At 52.3% G+C, this 14073-nt stretch overlaps 2 protein-coding genes across 3 annotated transcripts in view; both read right to left on the bottom strand.

The window, feature by feature from the left end:
- Positions 1-315: 315 nt before the first annotated feature.
- CEBPE (CCAAT enhancer binding protein epsilon) lies at positions 316-1746 on the bottom strand (the record flags this gene model as incomplete). The annotated part of the gene is made up of 2 exons (XM_079769505.1): positions 316-651; positions 1237-1746. 2 exons carry the CDS (start codon positions 1744-1746, stop codon positions 316-318), a joined length of 846 nt encoding a protein of 281 aa, XP_079625631.1.
- Positions 1747-8085: 6339 nt separating this feature from the next.
- Positions 8086-14073, bottom strand: part of SLC7A8 (solute carrier family 7 member 8) — a 49594-nt gene continuing 43606 nt past the window's right edge. Inside the window, exons 7-9 of one of the 2 annotated variants that reach the window (XM_079768827.1) lie at positions 12422-12571; positions 10623-10800; positions 8086-10140 (exon numbers count right to left, since the gene is read on the bottom strand). In XM_079768827.1, the coding sequence (XP_079624953.1) occupies positions 9986-10140; positions 10623-10800; positions 12422-12571 (483 nt within the window). In that variant the 3' untranslated portion in view covers positions 8086-9985. The remainder of the gene's footprint in view (positions 10141-10622; positions 10801-12421; positions 12572-14073) is intronic. The other variant, XM_079768826.1, reaches the window with a different exon arrangement.

Here is a 14073-nt window from a genome sequence, read left to right as displayed (position 1 = left end):
CATTCCCAGGCGCTTGCTACAGCTCCATTTGCTGCCTTTCCTCTGCGTGGCCGAGGCGCACACACACACACACACTCACACAGGCCCAGGCCCAGTGTACAGCCCCAGTACCAAGTCATCGTGCACTTTTATTCAGCTTCAGAATCATAATGCTGAGGCCTGCCCTCCGCCCTTGCCGCCTGCTGCCATTTGTCCATGGTTTCTGTCTCAGGCTTGGCCTGTGAGGGGCTCTAGGACGCCAGCAGGGCAGGGGTCCCCAGGGTCAGGCGGGGGCGGGAGGGGGCGGGTAAGGTGCCCATAGTCTACCAGCCGGACTCAGCTGCAACCCCCCACACCCTTGATGAGGTTGGCGGCCTCGGGGATCTGGCGGAAGAGGTTTCGAAGGGTGTCCAGCTCCTGGGTCAGCTGCTCCACGCGGCTGCGGAGGCGCTCGTTCTCTGCCATGTACTCCAGTACCTTCTGCTGCGTCTCCAGAATGCGCCTCTTGGCCTTGTCCCGACTCTTGCGCACGGCAATGTTGTTCCGCTCCCGCCGCAGCCGGTACTCCAGGCTGTCTTTGTTGACCGCCTTCTTGCCCTTGTGCGAGGGGCCCGCTGGAGAGGGAGCCTTCAGCAGGGGACTGCAGGGGGGCGCGGCAGCAGCCATAGGGGCCTGGAGGGGAAGGCACAGAGAGGGACAAGAGGTGAGGGCTGGCCAGGAAGCAGAGTGGAGGCAGGGCAGCAAGGCCGGCAGCCAGAGCACCCTGGGGCCTCAAAGGGATACGGGTTCCAGAGCCAGCTCCTGGGTCCCAGTCCGAGCAGCCTCTGCCTGCCGGACGCACAGGGTCCTGGCTCTGACGAAAACCCCCTTTCATGCTCCACACTCTCTGAGGATACTTTCCTTCAATCCATCCTGAGTCTCCAATTCTGTGATCAGCAAGCATTTCCTCTTCTAGAAGCAGGCGGCAGAGAAATGAGAGGTGGGCAGCAGAGAAGCTGGGGGGCTGAGGTCAGGCAGGTCAGCTGGCCACAGGGACTGCAGGACATTGGGCTTCAGGGGGGGGAGTGGATCCGCAGAGAAGGAAGCAGGGTCATGGTTGGGTGGTGGGCGCAGAGAGCTTTGGGGTGAGTCAATTTCACAAAGCAACGCCAAGCACAGACTCGCTAAGAACGTAAGCAGGAAGCTCAGAGTTCCCCCATCCACAGGGGCCTCTCTCCAGCCCCGGGAAGGCACGGAGGAGAACTGACCTGCTCTTACCTTGAGGACACGCAGGGGCTGGCTGGGCGCTGCTAGAGCCGGGGGCAGGTGCATGGCCGTCTGCCCACAGTGTGCCACTTGGTACTGCAGAGGATTGTAGCCGCTGCGGCTGGCCCCGCGGCCGCCCTCGGGGCCCCGAGGCTCCTCCTTCACAGCCACGGCCCTGGGGTCGTAGCTCCCCGGGCTGCTGTAGATGCCAGGTCCCAACGCCTTCCTGTCGGGGCCGAAGGTGTGTGGGGGGTAGGCGAAGGGCCGAGGGTCAGGTGGCAGGTAGTGGGGGAAAGCCGGGGCTCCGGAGCCCTTGAGGCCTCGGGCCTCCGGGGATGGCTTCACCGCGAAGAGGTCGGAGAGAAGCTGCTCCTCCCCAGACTCGATGTAGGCAGAGAGGTCGATGGAGGCCTCGTGCTCGCACATGTCCCCCAGCTCCCCAGGCCCCGCGCGGGCCCCTGAGAATTCGAGTGGCTGCTGGCCAGCCCGGGGCTCGCACTCGTAGTAGGTCCCGTGGGACATGGCTGGTCCGCCCCCTGGGCTCCCCGCCCCCGGGCCCTGCTCTTGGGGCACCTTGGGGTGCCCGGTCTGCCCTTCCTCGACCTCCCCCTGCCCTAGATTTGCCCTAGATCTGCCCTCTCGGGCTCCTCGGTCACCCACTCCTGCCTGGCCTCTCTCCTCCCTCCTCTGTTTCCTTTTCCTTCCTCTGTAGTCAATGCAGCTTTTCTCTTCCCTTTTTTCCCCCCTCTCTCCCTGGGGTGACTCAGGGAGGGGCAGGGCGCACCCCGAGGGAGGGATGCGGGCCTTAGAGAAATGGGGCCCCCAGCCTAGTTAGCGGTTGGGCACTCTTTGGTCGGGATCCAAGTCAGAGCTCTGAGCTGCCCAGGAGCTGGTGCTTCTGGGCACACCGCCCCAGTCCCCACGGAGCCCAGGGCACGCCAGCGTCCTTGCTGAGGGCAACACCTCCCTCTGAGAGTCCTCTTCCCTCCAACTTCCAAAACGTTCTGTGCAGAATGAGGTGCCAAGCCAGAATGAACAGAGAACACCCTCTTCCAGTGCCGACCCCCGGTTTTGGCTGAGCTCCTCCCTCAACACACCTCTCTCTCAGTCCCCCAAAAGGCTGGGCTCCACCCACTCCCAGAGGCAGTCAGTTCCTTTTGTAGCCCCACCTCCCAGGGCATCCTCCTGGGTGCAGGCCAGGGGGCGTTTGAGGGGCTTAGGAAATAGTGATAGGTTCTGGGACCGAGTCATACCCAGGGCCTGTGTGGTGGCACAGAGCCCGCTCATTCGCTAGGTTTTTGCACAAGGTCTGTGCAATAGCCCAAACCCTCGTATGTTTCCAGCTGTGGCTAGCTTTAGCAGCCTGGCACCGGCCCTGAGTGCCCGGCTTGGCTGAGGCTCCTGATCAGGACTTGGACCCTGTGCCCCAGGCACAGGCAGGTTGCTGCCCCAAGAATGGACTGTCACACTCCCCTGGTGGCTCCAGAGCCTCTTTTCCTGCTGCCCTGTGCTGCCAGAGCCTCAGGCTGGAGCTCTGCCTTGCTCTGGACCTGGGGCTCTGCCCCATTTCCTGTGCCCTGGCTGCAGGGCTCAGGCACTCTCCACAGCTCGGTTTGCTGTCTTTCCTTCTGCATAGCCATTTTCTGACCTCGATGCACGTCTCTTGGGACCACTTCCTCTTGTGAGGCCTGAGAAGCCTTGTCTTTTGTCATCATCTCTTCCTGGGGCTCTTGTCTTTTGTTATCACCTCTTCCTGGGGCTCCTCCTGAAGAGGAGAGGCTCAGGGCTTGCTCTCTGTACTTTTGGTCTCATGGGAGGTCCCTTCTCCCTTCCCTTTTCTTTTTCTCTGGGAACTCCCCACTCCTTTCTGGCAGAGGCACCAGCTGTGTCCCTGTTTTTATGTGTCGAATTATATCTGTAAAAGGGACGATAGTTCAGTGAAAAGGAAGGACACATAGAAGTGTGTTACTGTCTCTTTTATCACCAGCAAATGCTGGGAGTGCCTTGTGGGGAGCTAGAAGGTTTATAGGTCCAGGCCACAGTGGGGGAAATGCAGAAGGGATGGGTGTGGCATTAATCACTAAAATGAAGTATGCAAATAGAGCTGCTTAAAGGTCAGACAAGTTACCCCTCCAGTTAGTGTCCTCTTCCTCCCTCCCAACACCACAACACCCCAGGAGCTTTCTCTAAAAGCCCTGACCTGGCCCTAGCCGGTTTGGCTCAGTGGATATAGCGTTGGCCTGTGGACTAAAGGGTCCCAGGTTCGATCCCGGTCAAGGCCATGTACCTTGGTTTTGGGCACATCCCCAGTGGGGGGTATGCAGGAGGCAGCTGATGGATGTTTCTAACTCTCTATCCCTCTCCCTTCCTCTCTATAAAAGATCAATAAAATATATTAAAAAATATATATATTTTTAAAAATAAATAAAAGCCCTGACCTGGCCCTAGCCAGTTTGGCTCAATGGGTAGAGCGCCAGCCTTCGGACTGAACGGTCCCAGGTTCGATTCTGGTCAAGGGCACATGCTTGCAGGCTCAATCCCCAGTAGGGGGCTTGCAGGAGGCAGCCAATCAAGGATTCCCTCTCATCATTGATGTTTTTCTCTCTCTCTCCCTCTCCCTTCCAGTCTGAAATCAATAAAAATATATTTTAAAAATAAAATAATAAAAGCCCTGACCTGGCATGGGAAGATCTGCGTGCATCCCAGAGACAGCTCTCAGGAACCATATGGGGAGATTTGTTCTGCCTTCTCCCCGTTTCTCCAGACCCTACAGCAAGCAGGTACCACAGCTGAGCCAATTCCGTTTGGCGGCAGTGCCTCTGTGAACCATCAGGTGGCAATGTTGGCCCAAAATCTGGACTTGAGGGGCTGCTGTGGTCAGGAATCAGGTGGCCGACAGAGGGCAGTCTCCCACAGTCCTGACCCCGAGAGACAGACGGGGGTCTGTGGGGGAGGAGGAAGAGGGAGCACAGCTGGGATGAGGACTTATGGTGCCTTTACTGGGAGAGTGGACAGGCTGATAGGGCCTTGTCTCAATGAGGAGAAATTCTGTCCTTCCCCAGCTTTGAAAATACTAGCGATGACCGTGAAGGCCTGGCATTTTCTGGTGTTATGCTTTTTCAGTCATTGAAACATACACTTTTTTCATGCTGACAGTTTCCTTGTGAGTTAAATAGGAAGGTAAGCAAGATAGATGGTATTTTTATTGTTGCCTTATAAATGAGGAAAATGAGCAGAGCTGCCCAAGGTCATTCAAGCATGCTGCGTTCATCTTGGGGGAAAGGGCAATGGGTTAGTTCTTGATACCCTCAGCAAGAAGGGACAGGGAAATGGGGGAACTGTGTGTCTCAGAGAGCCTTCTTTGGCTCAGTCAGCCACCCTGGGGGAGGGGGAGAGCATCAGCAGTGAGCGAACAGGCGCTGGAGGAAGCAGGGAGGTGTGCAAATAAAGCCCGCAGGAAATGAGAAAGTCGCACAGCTCTGCCGGGAAGATAAGTGATCTCAGGTCTCTCACCTTCCAGGCTGGTGGCTGACATTGCTGGCTCACTGACATCAGTGTTTCCCAGTAACCGAGGGGTATGGCCAGGCTAGAGCTGCTCTGGATGTTTGGGCAGGGGAGGAGTGGGTGCTGGGCTGGAAGGAGGGTGGGGAGGGTGGAGCCAATCAAGGGCTCGGGTATATCTGGGCTCTGTATAATCGTTCAGGAGCCGAAAGAAAGCCTCCTAGGTCAGCAGAATCATTTTCTCTTTGCTCCTGCAGTTGCTACCTGTTTGCATTCACTGAAGTAATGCATGTGTATTATCTTACTGACTCTAACCTGCCTCAGTTCAAAGGCCACCTCTTTTACCAAGTCTTTCGGACAGGGAGGCAGTTGAGCACATCGGGGAAGTGTCAGAGATAACGACTCAAATCCTGCCTTTGTCACCAGCTCCATGACCTTGGACAAGTTACTTAATCTTGTCAAATGGCAGTAGTCATGCCTACTTGATCAGGTTGTTTAATTAAACTTTGAATAAGATAACGCAAGGAAAGTAATGTTCAGTCTCTTTCTGCCCTTCCTTTGACCACCCATTGCAGTTTATCTGTGTCTCCTAACGGGATACTGTCTGCAGCCTCATCTGAGGCTTTAATTTGACAAGCGCTTTTGAACACTTAGGTGCCAGACACTGCATGGGATCTGGGGATCTGGCAGGATCAGCCCCTGCCTGCAGCAGCTGGAGTCCAGCCACAGTGGGCAGTCAGTGATGCTGTGAAGGGCACACATCTGTGCCACGTGTGTGCTTTTCTTTGTATTTAATTACTTAATTTATTGATTTTAGAGAGAGTGGAAGGGAGATAGAGGGAGAGAAAAACATCAATTTGTTGTTCCACTTATTTATGCATTCATTGGTTGGTTCTTTTAAAAATATGTTTCTATTGATTTTTAGAGAGAGGGAGAGGGAGAGGGAGAGGGAGAGAGAAACTTCAATCAACCAGCTGCCTCCTGCATGCCCCCCACTGGGGATAGAGCCCACAAGCCAGGCATGTGCCCTGACCGGGAACTGAACCATCGACCTTTTGGTGCATGGATGACATTCAGCCAACTGAGCCACACCACTCAACCAACCGAGCTACACCGGCTAGGGCAGTGGTCGGCAAACTCATTAGTCAACAGAGCCAAAGATCAACAGTACAACGATTGAAATTTCTTTTGAGAGCCAAATTTTTTTAAACTTAAACTTCTTCTAACACCACTTCTTCAAAATAGACTCGCCCAGGCCGTGGTATTTTGTGGAAGAGCCACACTCAAGGGGCCAAAGAGCCGCATGTGGCTCGCGAGCTGCGGTTTGCCGACCGCTGCCGCTAGGGCATTGGTTGATTCTTGTATGTACCCTGGGGATCAAACCTGCAACCTTAGGGTATTGAGATGATGCTCTACCCAATTGGGCTGCCTGGCCAGGGCTGCCATGTGTGTTCTTGCCTTCTCCTCCCCGACTATCTGCTCTTTGAGGGCAGGGTCAGATACATCTTTTGGACCTCTTCAGCTGTAATGACCATATTGCTTGAATTAAAATTAAGAACAGGTGGATTGACATGTATTAGACCCTGTCCTTGTTTGGAGTCCCTCCTTTGTGGGCAGCCCTCCCACTGCCTGAATATTCTTATGAGGAAAACGGAACAAAATATTTGAAGTCTGTGCTGATTTGAAAAATTCAGGAATAAGTTGACTATTCCACAGCATATAACAAAATTCTTGTACACAATTAATATAGTCACACAAAAATTGGTTTGTGACTATATTAATAAATGAATGCTTAAGCAGCTATGATTTCAGTGACCTCCAAAAGTCTCCCAAGTTCCCTAAGGTCTGAGCATCTGAGTTCCTAGCATTAAAGTGACTGACAGGATTAAGACAGGTGAAAGCCCAGGTTAAAAATAAATGCATGTTGCTCAGGAGGAGACCCACATTTACTCCTTTGACCAGGTTGAAAAGATCAGCAAGTGTCATCTTACAGAGAGACAGGGGGCCCCCAGGGACAGGTGTCTCCATGGAGCAAGAGGGGGTTGGCGAGGTCTAGACTTGCCAGAGTGGGGCAACATAGAGGACACCTTGGGCCACTCAGGGAAAGGCAAAGTGTCTTTTGGGGAAGAAGGGGTCTCAAAGGGTGGCTGTGAAGCTTGGAGAAGGGCCTCTTGCAGAAGACTGGCCTCTGTCCAGTTGTGCCCTCACTCTTTTGGGACAACCTTGGGCTGGGAGATTGAGGAACACTGTGAGATTAGATTCCATGCTCTTTTTCTCCCCTCCTCTAAAAGTACTAAATATGTTAAATGACTTGCCCAAGGACACACAGCTGTTTGGTGGCTGACCTGGGGCGCAGAGCCAAGTGTGTGTGCCCCTGTTAATAGCAAGCCTCCAACCTCAGTCTAGAAGAACACCAGCCATATAACCAGAGTGTTAGGACCAGCCAGGACAGGGAGTGGAGGCATCTTGCCTGCCTGTGTCCTCACAGTGGCCAAGGTGGTAGAAGGTGATGTTTTAACACCCTTCCACCCCCACCTCCCCTCCTGCCCATGTCTGTCAGCAGTGCTGGCTCTGGAACAATGCCGTCCCGGGACAGGCAGTGGGAGGGCTGCCCACAAAGGAGGGACTCCAAACAAGGACAGGGTCTAATCCCATCAACTTCCTCTAGCAATTAACCCAAAGCATCAGGAGGTCCTTGTCCCTCCCGTAACCACTTCTTCCTTTGTCCTAGTCCAACTGGGCTTAGTCCCAGCCCTCCCAGTCTTCCACCTAGAAGGGGCTCTGTACAGCTAAGTAGAACCCACTTCATCTCCCAGTCTCTCCCATCAAGCCCCTTGGACTCAGCTGGGTGCTCTCCTAAGTCCCCCTCTGTGTCTCTCCACAGGGTCAGGCTGTCCCTTTTTCACTTGGCTCTGGCTGTCCTGGCACCAGAAGCCTTTGATGACTAAGCTGTGGGAACCACTTTTGCCTTCACCTCCCTCCATTCAGCTTGGTGCCCCCATTCCCACCTTGGGTAGTGATGAGGTTCTTCCCAGCCTGCTAGCCTGCAGGCTCTCAGCACAGTGTGCAGAGCAAGAACTTAATAACACTTCGTGACTTCACAGAAGAAACGAGAGAAGGTTTTTGATTCAAAATGAGAGGTGGCTGTTTTTGATTCAAAATGAGAGGGGACCTAACATTGGGTCCCTGGGACAGAGCGAGGGCCTTCAGGAATGCCATCTTGGAAGGAAACTGGCAACCTCCTGAAGAAGAGAGGAAATGCCTGGAGACTCTGTCTCAGAAGGTCATTGAATTATCAACACCACCCACTTCATTTCCATTAAAAATTTTATTACATCAAAAGGAAAAATCCCAAGCCCTCCACAAAACCAACCAACCAACCAACCAACCAACCAACCAACCAACCAACCCTCTAAAACCTAAACCAACTCAAAGGCAAATTATTACCCAGATATAACTAACTCCCTGCTCCCCCAAACAACCTTACATTAAAAAGTCCAAAAGAAATAGATATGCCAGCTTCAAAAATATTTATCCAAAAAGTAAGGCATCCACTTAAAAAAACACACACAACAATAAATTGAAGGTGGGAAGGAGGTTGGAGGAATGAGAAGAAGGAGTAAGAGGATGGTCCCCTGACCCTCCAGGGGCCAGCCCCAGTCTGCCTGGAGTCCACTCAGGGGGACCATAACTCAGACCAAACCTGGCATCTCACCAGGACAGGGTCAGGCAACTGGGCAGGAAGCTAGGAGACAGGAGTGGGCCGAAGGGGCTCCCAGGTGTTCCAGTGTAATCAGAAGGGATAGGGAACTGGGGGCATGGGGGAACTCCTGCTTGGGGATAAAAGGATCCTAGTCCTTAGCACAACAGGTGTGGTGGGAAGGCTCAAGGACCAGGGCAAACACTATCTCCTTCCTTTGGAGCACAGGGAGAGGCAGCCTCTGTCAGGCCTCACACCTGGGCACAGGCTTTCCTGAGGACCTCCACAGAGGGCACCTTCGGCCACTGCCTTCTCACCCTGCCCTGGAGGCCGCCCAAAGGCAGGACAGTGGTGAGACCCGAAAGAGGGAAGGGTTGTTTGAGCTGGGGGAGGAGGGAGGAACTGGCCTTCAGAACATACTTTCTCCCCAGATGGCACCTCTGGGGAGACGGGGAAAGCACCCTCTCTCCTGGGAAAACTTTTCATACCAGGTCTGCCCTGAAGGTTAGAAATAAGGGAGTATTTTTAGGTCCAGTTCTTGGATGGGAGGTGACTTAAGGCAGATTTGGCTCAGGTTTCAGGCCTGAAGGGCTTGGGGAACCTTCACACCCAGTCCTAGGTTCAGGAGCCAAGGTCCAGAGAGGAGGAAAAGGGCACGATGGGGGCGCAGGCAGTGTTGGCTGCGCGGTATGTGCTGGGAGCATAGCTGCTGGGTGACAGGGTGACTGTTCCTTCAGGCGGGTGGGGAGGGAGGAGGAGCTGAGCCGCGTTGTCATTAGAACTTTCTGGCTTCAGGAAGCTTTGGCACCCAGTTGGGGGCAGGATGCAGGGGACAGGGACAGGGCTGGGTTTCTGCAATCTGAGCCTTTCCCAATCTGTTCTACAGGCCTGGCTGGGGGTCATGGGAGGGACAGTTCCCCTGCTTCATTGGTCCTTAGCTCAGAGGGAGGTTAGGGGGGTTGAGTAGGGGGGTGGTAGTGGTGGGAGTAGTGTCCTGAGGAATCTTACTCTGCACAGGGAGCCGACACTGGAGTGGTAGAGACTTGCGGGGAGGAGTGGGGAAGACGGCAGAGGGATTTATTGGATCCCTAGTAAAGGGAGGGAATACAGGTCTCTCCAGATGGCTTTTAATGGTGATAGATTTGCTTGAGTCTGTCCCTCCCCAACCTACTCACTGTTGCTTGTTGCTGCCACTTTTCTCAGAGCTGAGGCCATGGGCTCAAGAATGGAAAGGGGAGGCAGAACTGAACTCAGGCTCCTGAGGAGGCAACCAGGGTGTGGGCCGGGGAGGAGGGTCCGTAGGGCGCTCCTGCAGCTCCATTCTCCTCTAACAGCTCTGAACACGGGCAGCCCTGGTTTTGGGCACACAGGTTCTGGGGGTGACGGGCTGGTTCTTTGGGTACAAATGTCAGTGTCTTTGTTTATAGTTTCTCGCCCCCTGGTCCTGCCCCTGCTTGACAGAAGCAGAGGGGTGTGTGTTGGGGGGCCCCAGGCAAGGAAGGAGGGCAGAAAGGGGGTGAAGGAGGGAGGAGGCAACTGAGAGGGTCCTCAAGGCTGGGGCTATTTCACTGAGTTCTTGTCTTTGGAGGCAACGGGTTGGTTGATGGGCTGCCACTGCTCCTCCGTGTCCTCATTTATCATCTCTGTCTCCGAGCTCCCTCCGACATCGGGGTACACGACCACACACATCTTCTGGCTCACCAGGGTTATCAACTCTGTGGGAAGAGGAGACACAAAAACTAGGTCAGTGCCGAGTGTCCCACCATGCTCTTCCCTGCTCTCCTGTCCTGGCTTTTGCCTTGGCAGAGCCACGCCTGCCTTCAGAGAATTCTCCCTCCAGGAGATGCCCCTCACCCACCTCCTGTATCTCTGGGCAAGATCCCAGCTTTCCACCATCCCCTTGCCCACTGACTACCAATTCCAGGGTCTCCACTGGTCTCCACCCAGCCCAGGGCAGCTCTTGATAGCGATCAAGTTGCCTATTCATGCAGGCTTCAAGTCTGTGTGGAAATGTCAGTTGTTCTCTCCTCGAGGTACCTGGGAAGGCACCTGCCCTTTCCTGCCCCCAACTCCTTCCCCAGAGTTCCATGGCCCAGCCTTGGCCTCCTGATTCTGGTGGAGTCCTCCTGCCAGACTGCTGACCACTCTGTCCCAGACCAGGAGGCTCTCTAGCCACCCAGGGCCTTCAACAACTCACTGATGAAGTTATTGAAACAGCTGGGCTTGTGTTCCCAATAGACACCCAGGAAATAGACGGGCACTCCTGTCAGCATGATGGCCAGGCCAATGCCACACACTACGGGCTCCGACCACAGGCTGAAGACCAGCAGGAAGGCCCAGAACAGCAAGTAGACGATGGGGAACAGCAGGTTGATCTGTGGAGCAGAGGCGTGGTTAGCTGTGTGGATCCCATGGCCCCAGGATCAGGGCAACCTCCCTCTTCTTCACCCTCAGGGAGCACCTGAGTACAAAGGCTGGGCTTCACTCAGCTCTGAGGCTCCCACACCCTGAGCTTTGATAGGGCAATGCTGTGTCAACAGATGTTGGTGAACTTGGGCTGTGGGACAGAAGAGGAGGGGGGACCTAAGGAAGGAACAATCCTCACTGCCTATCTCCTCCCTCCTGGGTAGGATCAATCAAGGCCTTGTCACCCAGGCCATGTGCCTGTGGCAGCCTGAGCAGCCCATGGGGGCTGGGAAGCTTGCTGGTACATTAGTATGGTATATGCTTGCTGAGATCCTAAGGTGGAGGAGAGGTGGAGAAATGAATGAGGGGCAAGGAGGAAATGACCTGGGTCAGTCAACTCCTTGCCCCTCACCCACTTCTAGGCTGGGTCTTCATCTGGGCACATGGAAAATAACCATCCCTCTCCAGGATCAGTCCCAATTTGTTTCTCTCAAGCAATACGAAAAGATAAATCTTCCAAGACCCAAGAAATCAGGAAACCTAGCATAGTCTTAGAAGTCTGGGGCCTTTACTTTATTCAGAAAGAAGCACCTCTCTCTGGGCTTCATTCCTTCTTGTTAACCACAAGTGGGAGTTCCCAGTGGAGTCCTCATCAAGCCTCTAGATTCAACTGCCTTTCTCCTCCATGTCCTCTCCCGCCAGGGATAATGCATGTGGTGGGGAGATGGGCTTCTTCTACCTCCTCTTCCTCTAGCAGGCTTTCTAAGAGTGGTAGAAAAGCGGTAGTGGAAAACAGAGATTTGGAGAGCCCTTGATTCTCAGCTGGAAGAATCTTCTAGAAGCATCCAATCTCCCTCTGTTTCCAAAATAGAATTGTTCAAATAATTCAGGGTTATACTCTATTCTTCTAATTTGCAGAAATACCACAGCACGATTGCATATTTCATTCTGAGCAATCTTGTAATTTCCATCACAAAGTTATTTCTTGTATGAATAGGTTCAGTGGGTACCCTACTCTGTGTAGAGCCACAGTAGTTTAAAAAGGAAGGCTCACTCATGGATGGCTGGAGCAAACTGGGAAGCTTCAAAGAGGAGGAGGTGCTTGAAGCTTATGTGGAAAATGGTTAGAATTTGGATAGGCAGATGGGAGGAGGAAACTCATTCTGGAATAGAAACATATCACAAGTGGATCTAGCTATCTGGAGGGACAAGCTAGACTAGACTGGAGGAGGAGACTGGCCAGACTAGAGGGTCCAGGGAAACACTGGAGAGATAAAGGAGCCTTGCACAATCAGGTGGAGTTTAAGACAGTCACAGGAAACAAAGGAATGACTCCATGAAAATAGAATTTAAGCTAACTCATCTTTTCAGCTGCAGTTTGCTCTGGTCCTATCCCCAGCAGAGAAAGGAAAGAAATGGCTGTCCCATTCACACATGGCTCTGCTTCCCAAAGGGTCTGTTACCATCACAGAGATGATCTGTGGTCAGCAGCTGAGAACAGGGTGATTGAAAAATCTGTGCTGCAGCTAGAACCAGAATGGGGCGGGGTGGCGGGGGGTGGGGGGGACCTTCACGGGGAGGTTTTCGCACCTTGATGGGGCGGGGGATGTCAGGCTTCTTCCAACGAAGAACGATCTGTCCAGCAATTGTGACCCCGTAGAAGAGATAGTTGATGAAACCCACATAGTTGATGAGTGTGTATATGTCGCTGGTGACCAGCATCAGCAGGGTGGAGATGCACTGTGGGGAGTGGGAGAAGCATGTCAGTGATAGAAAGGGGATTTAGAGACTGGAGCTGTTTATAGGTCAGGACTGTGCCCTTGCTTCAGGCAGATGGTGCCCTTTCATAAAGGAGGTCTCAAAACAGAAAGTGTATAACCTCCCCTAGAAACCCAGGTCATTGCTAACATCTTCATTGCCAGGAAGTTCTTTTCGACTGCAGGGATGATAATCAAAATAATTATTGGTGTGGCATGGGCACTAACCAACCAGAATAGAATTTGGCCCAAAATAACTGGATTGGCCACACAGATGGCACCTGGTTCCATGTCCACCCTAGTCTGACTTATATTTCTTCCTTGGGTATATCTCTAATTAATTTCACTTTATCATTGTAGGGAAGATGGTTGACTGCAGATTAAGGCTTTATCTTGCCTTTATCATCCTCTTCTCCTGTCTGAGTCATCTAATTTATTTTTTCCTTCCTTTTCTTTCTTTTTTAAATATCATAAACAGTTACAGCACTTATTAGGTGCCAGGCTCTATTCTTCACATTCTACAAATAGTAACTTGTTTAACCCTCATAACATCCCTGTGAAGTTTTCTTGATAGAATCTACTTTCCAACTTCAAAATAATCTCAGTGGCTCTCAGAACAATGTTCTTCACCTGCCCCTTAATATGTTACGGCCAATAGACGGTTCAGTTTTCCTGTGAGATCTGAGGTGAAAATAATTCAGAAGATTTTAATGAATAAACAAGCCAGATTCTTACTGTACTTGCCTTGTAGTTATGGTGCTGCACCAGTGGCTTGAACTGAAAAAAGTCTGTGGCCCGCTGGGAATATTGAGTTTTCTCCAGCCACTTTTCACAACTGACCAATCGTGATGACCTTCTTCCTGTGCCCAACATTCTGAAATTCCCCCGAATGTTATATAACAAATGCCCTTGACTCCCAGAAGCTCTATCCTAGTCTAATAGCTTCTCTGGTGGACCACAGTAATTTCCAGTATTTTATTCAGGATCCAGAAGGAAAAAAAAAAAGAACTTATAAGGCTCATGGGGATAAATCTTTGTTCCTTCTTTTTTGCTCTCTCTAAAGCAGTGGTTCTCAACCTTCCTAATGCCACGGCCCTTTCATACAGTTCCTCATGTTGTGGTGACCCCCAACCATAAAATTATTTTCGTTGCTACTTCATAACTGTAATTTTGCTACTGTTAATGAATTGTAATGTAAATATCTGTGTTTTCCGATGGTCTTAGGCTCTACAGCAGCGGTTCTAAACCTGTGGGTCGCTAACATGAGGAACTGTATTAAAGGGTCGTGGCATTAGAAAGGTTGAGAACCACTGCTCTAGAGGATTCTACTCTGGGGTCATTTTACTCCCATTTCCCCCCACCCATCCCAGGTTTCCTTTTCTCCATTTTCAGTGTACCAGTCTTCCTTTCTTTATTTTTCTTATTGGTGTACTTTTAACACTGAATTTGTTTCAGTGATATTTCCCAAGAGACTAACAGAGCCTC

This window comes from Cnephaeus nilssonii (genome assembly GCF_951640355.1).
Source record: "Cnephaeus nilssonii genome assembly, chromosome: 4".
Classification (NCBI taxonomy): Eukaryota; Metazoa; Chordata; class Mammalia; order Chiroptera; family Vespertilionidae; genus Cnephaeus; species Cnephaeus nilssonii.
Note: the sequence above shows the minus strand (reverse complement) of the source record. Positions and strands in the feature narration are given on the sequence as shown.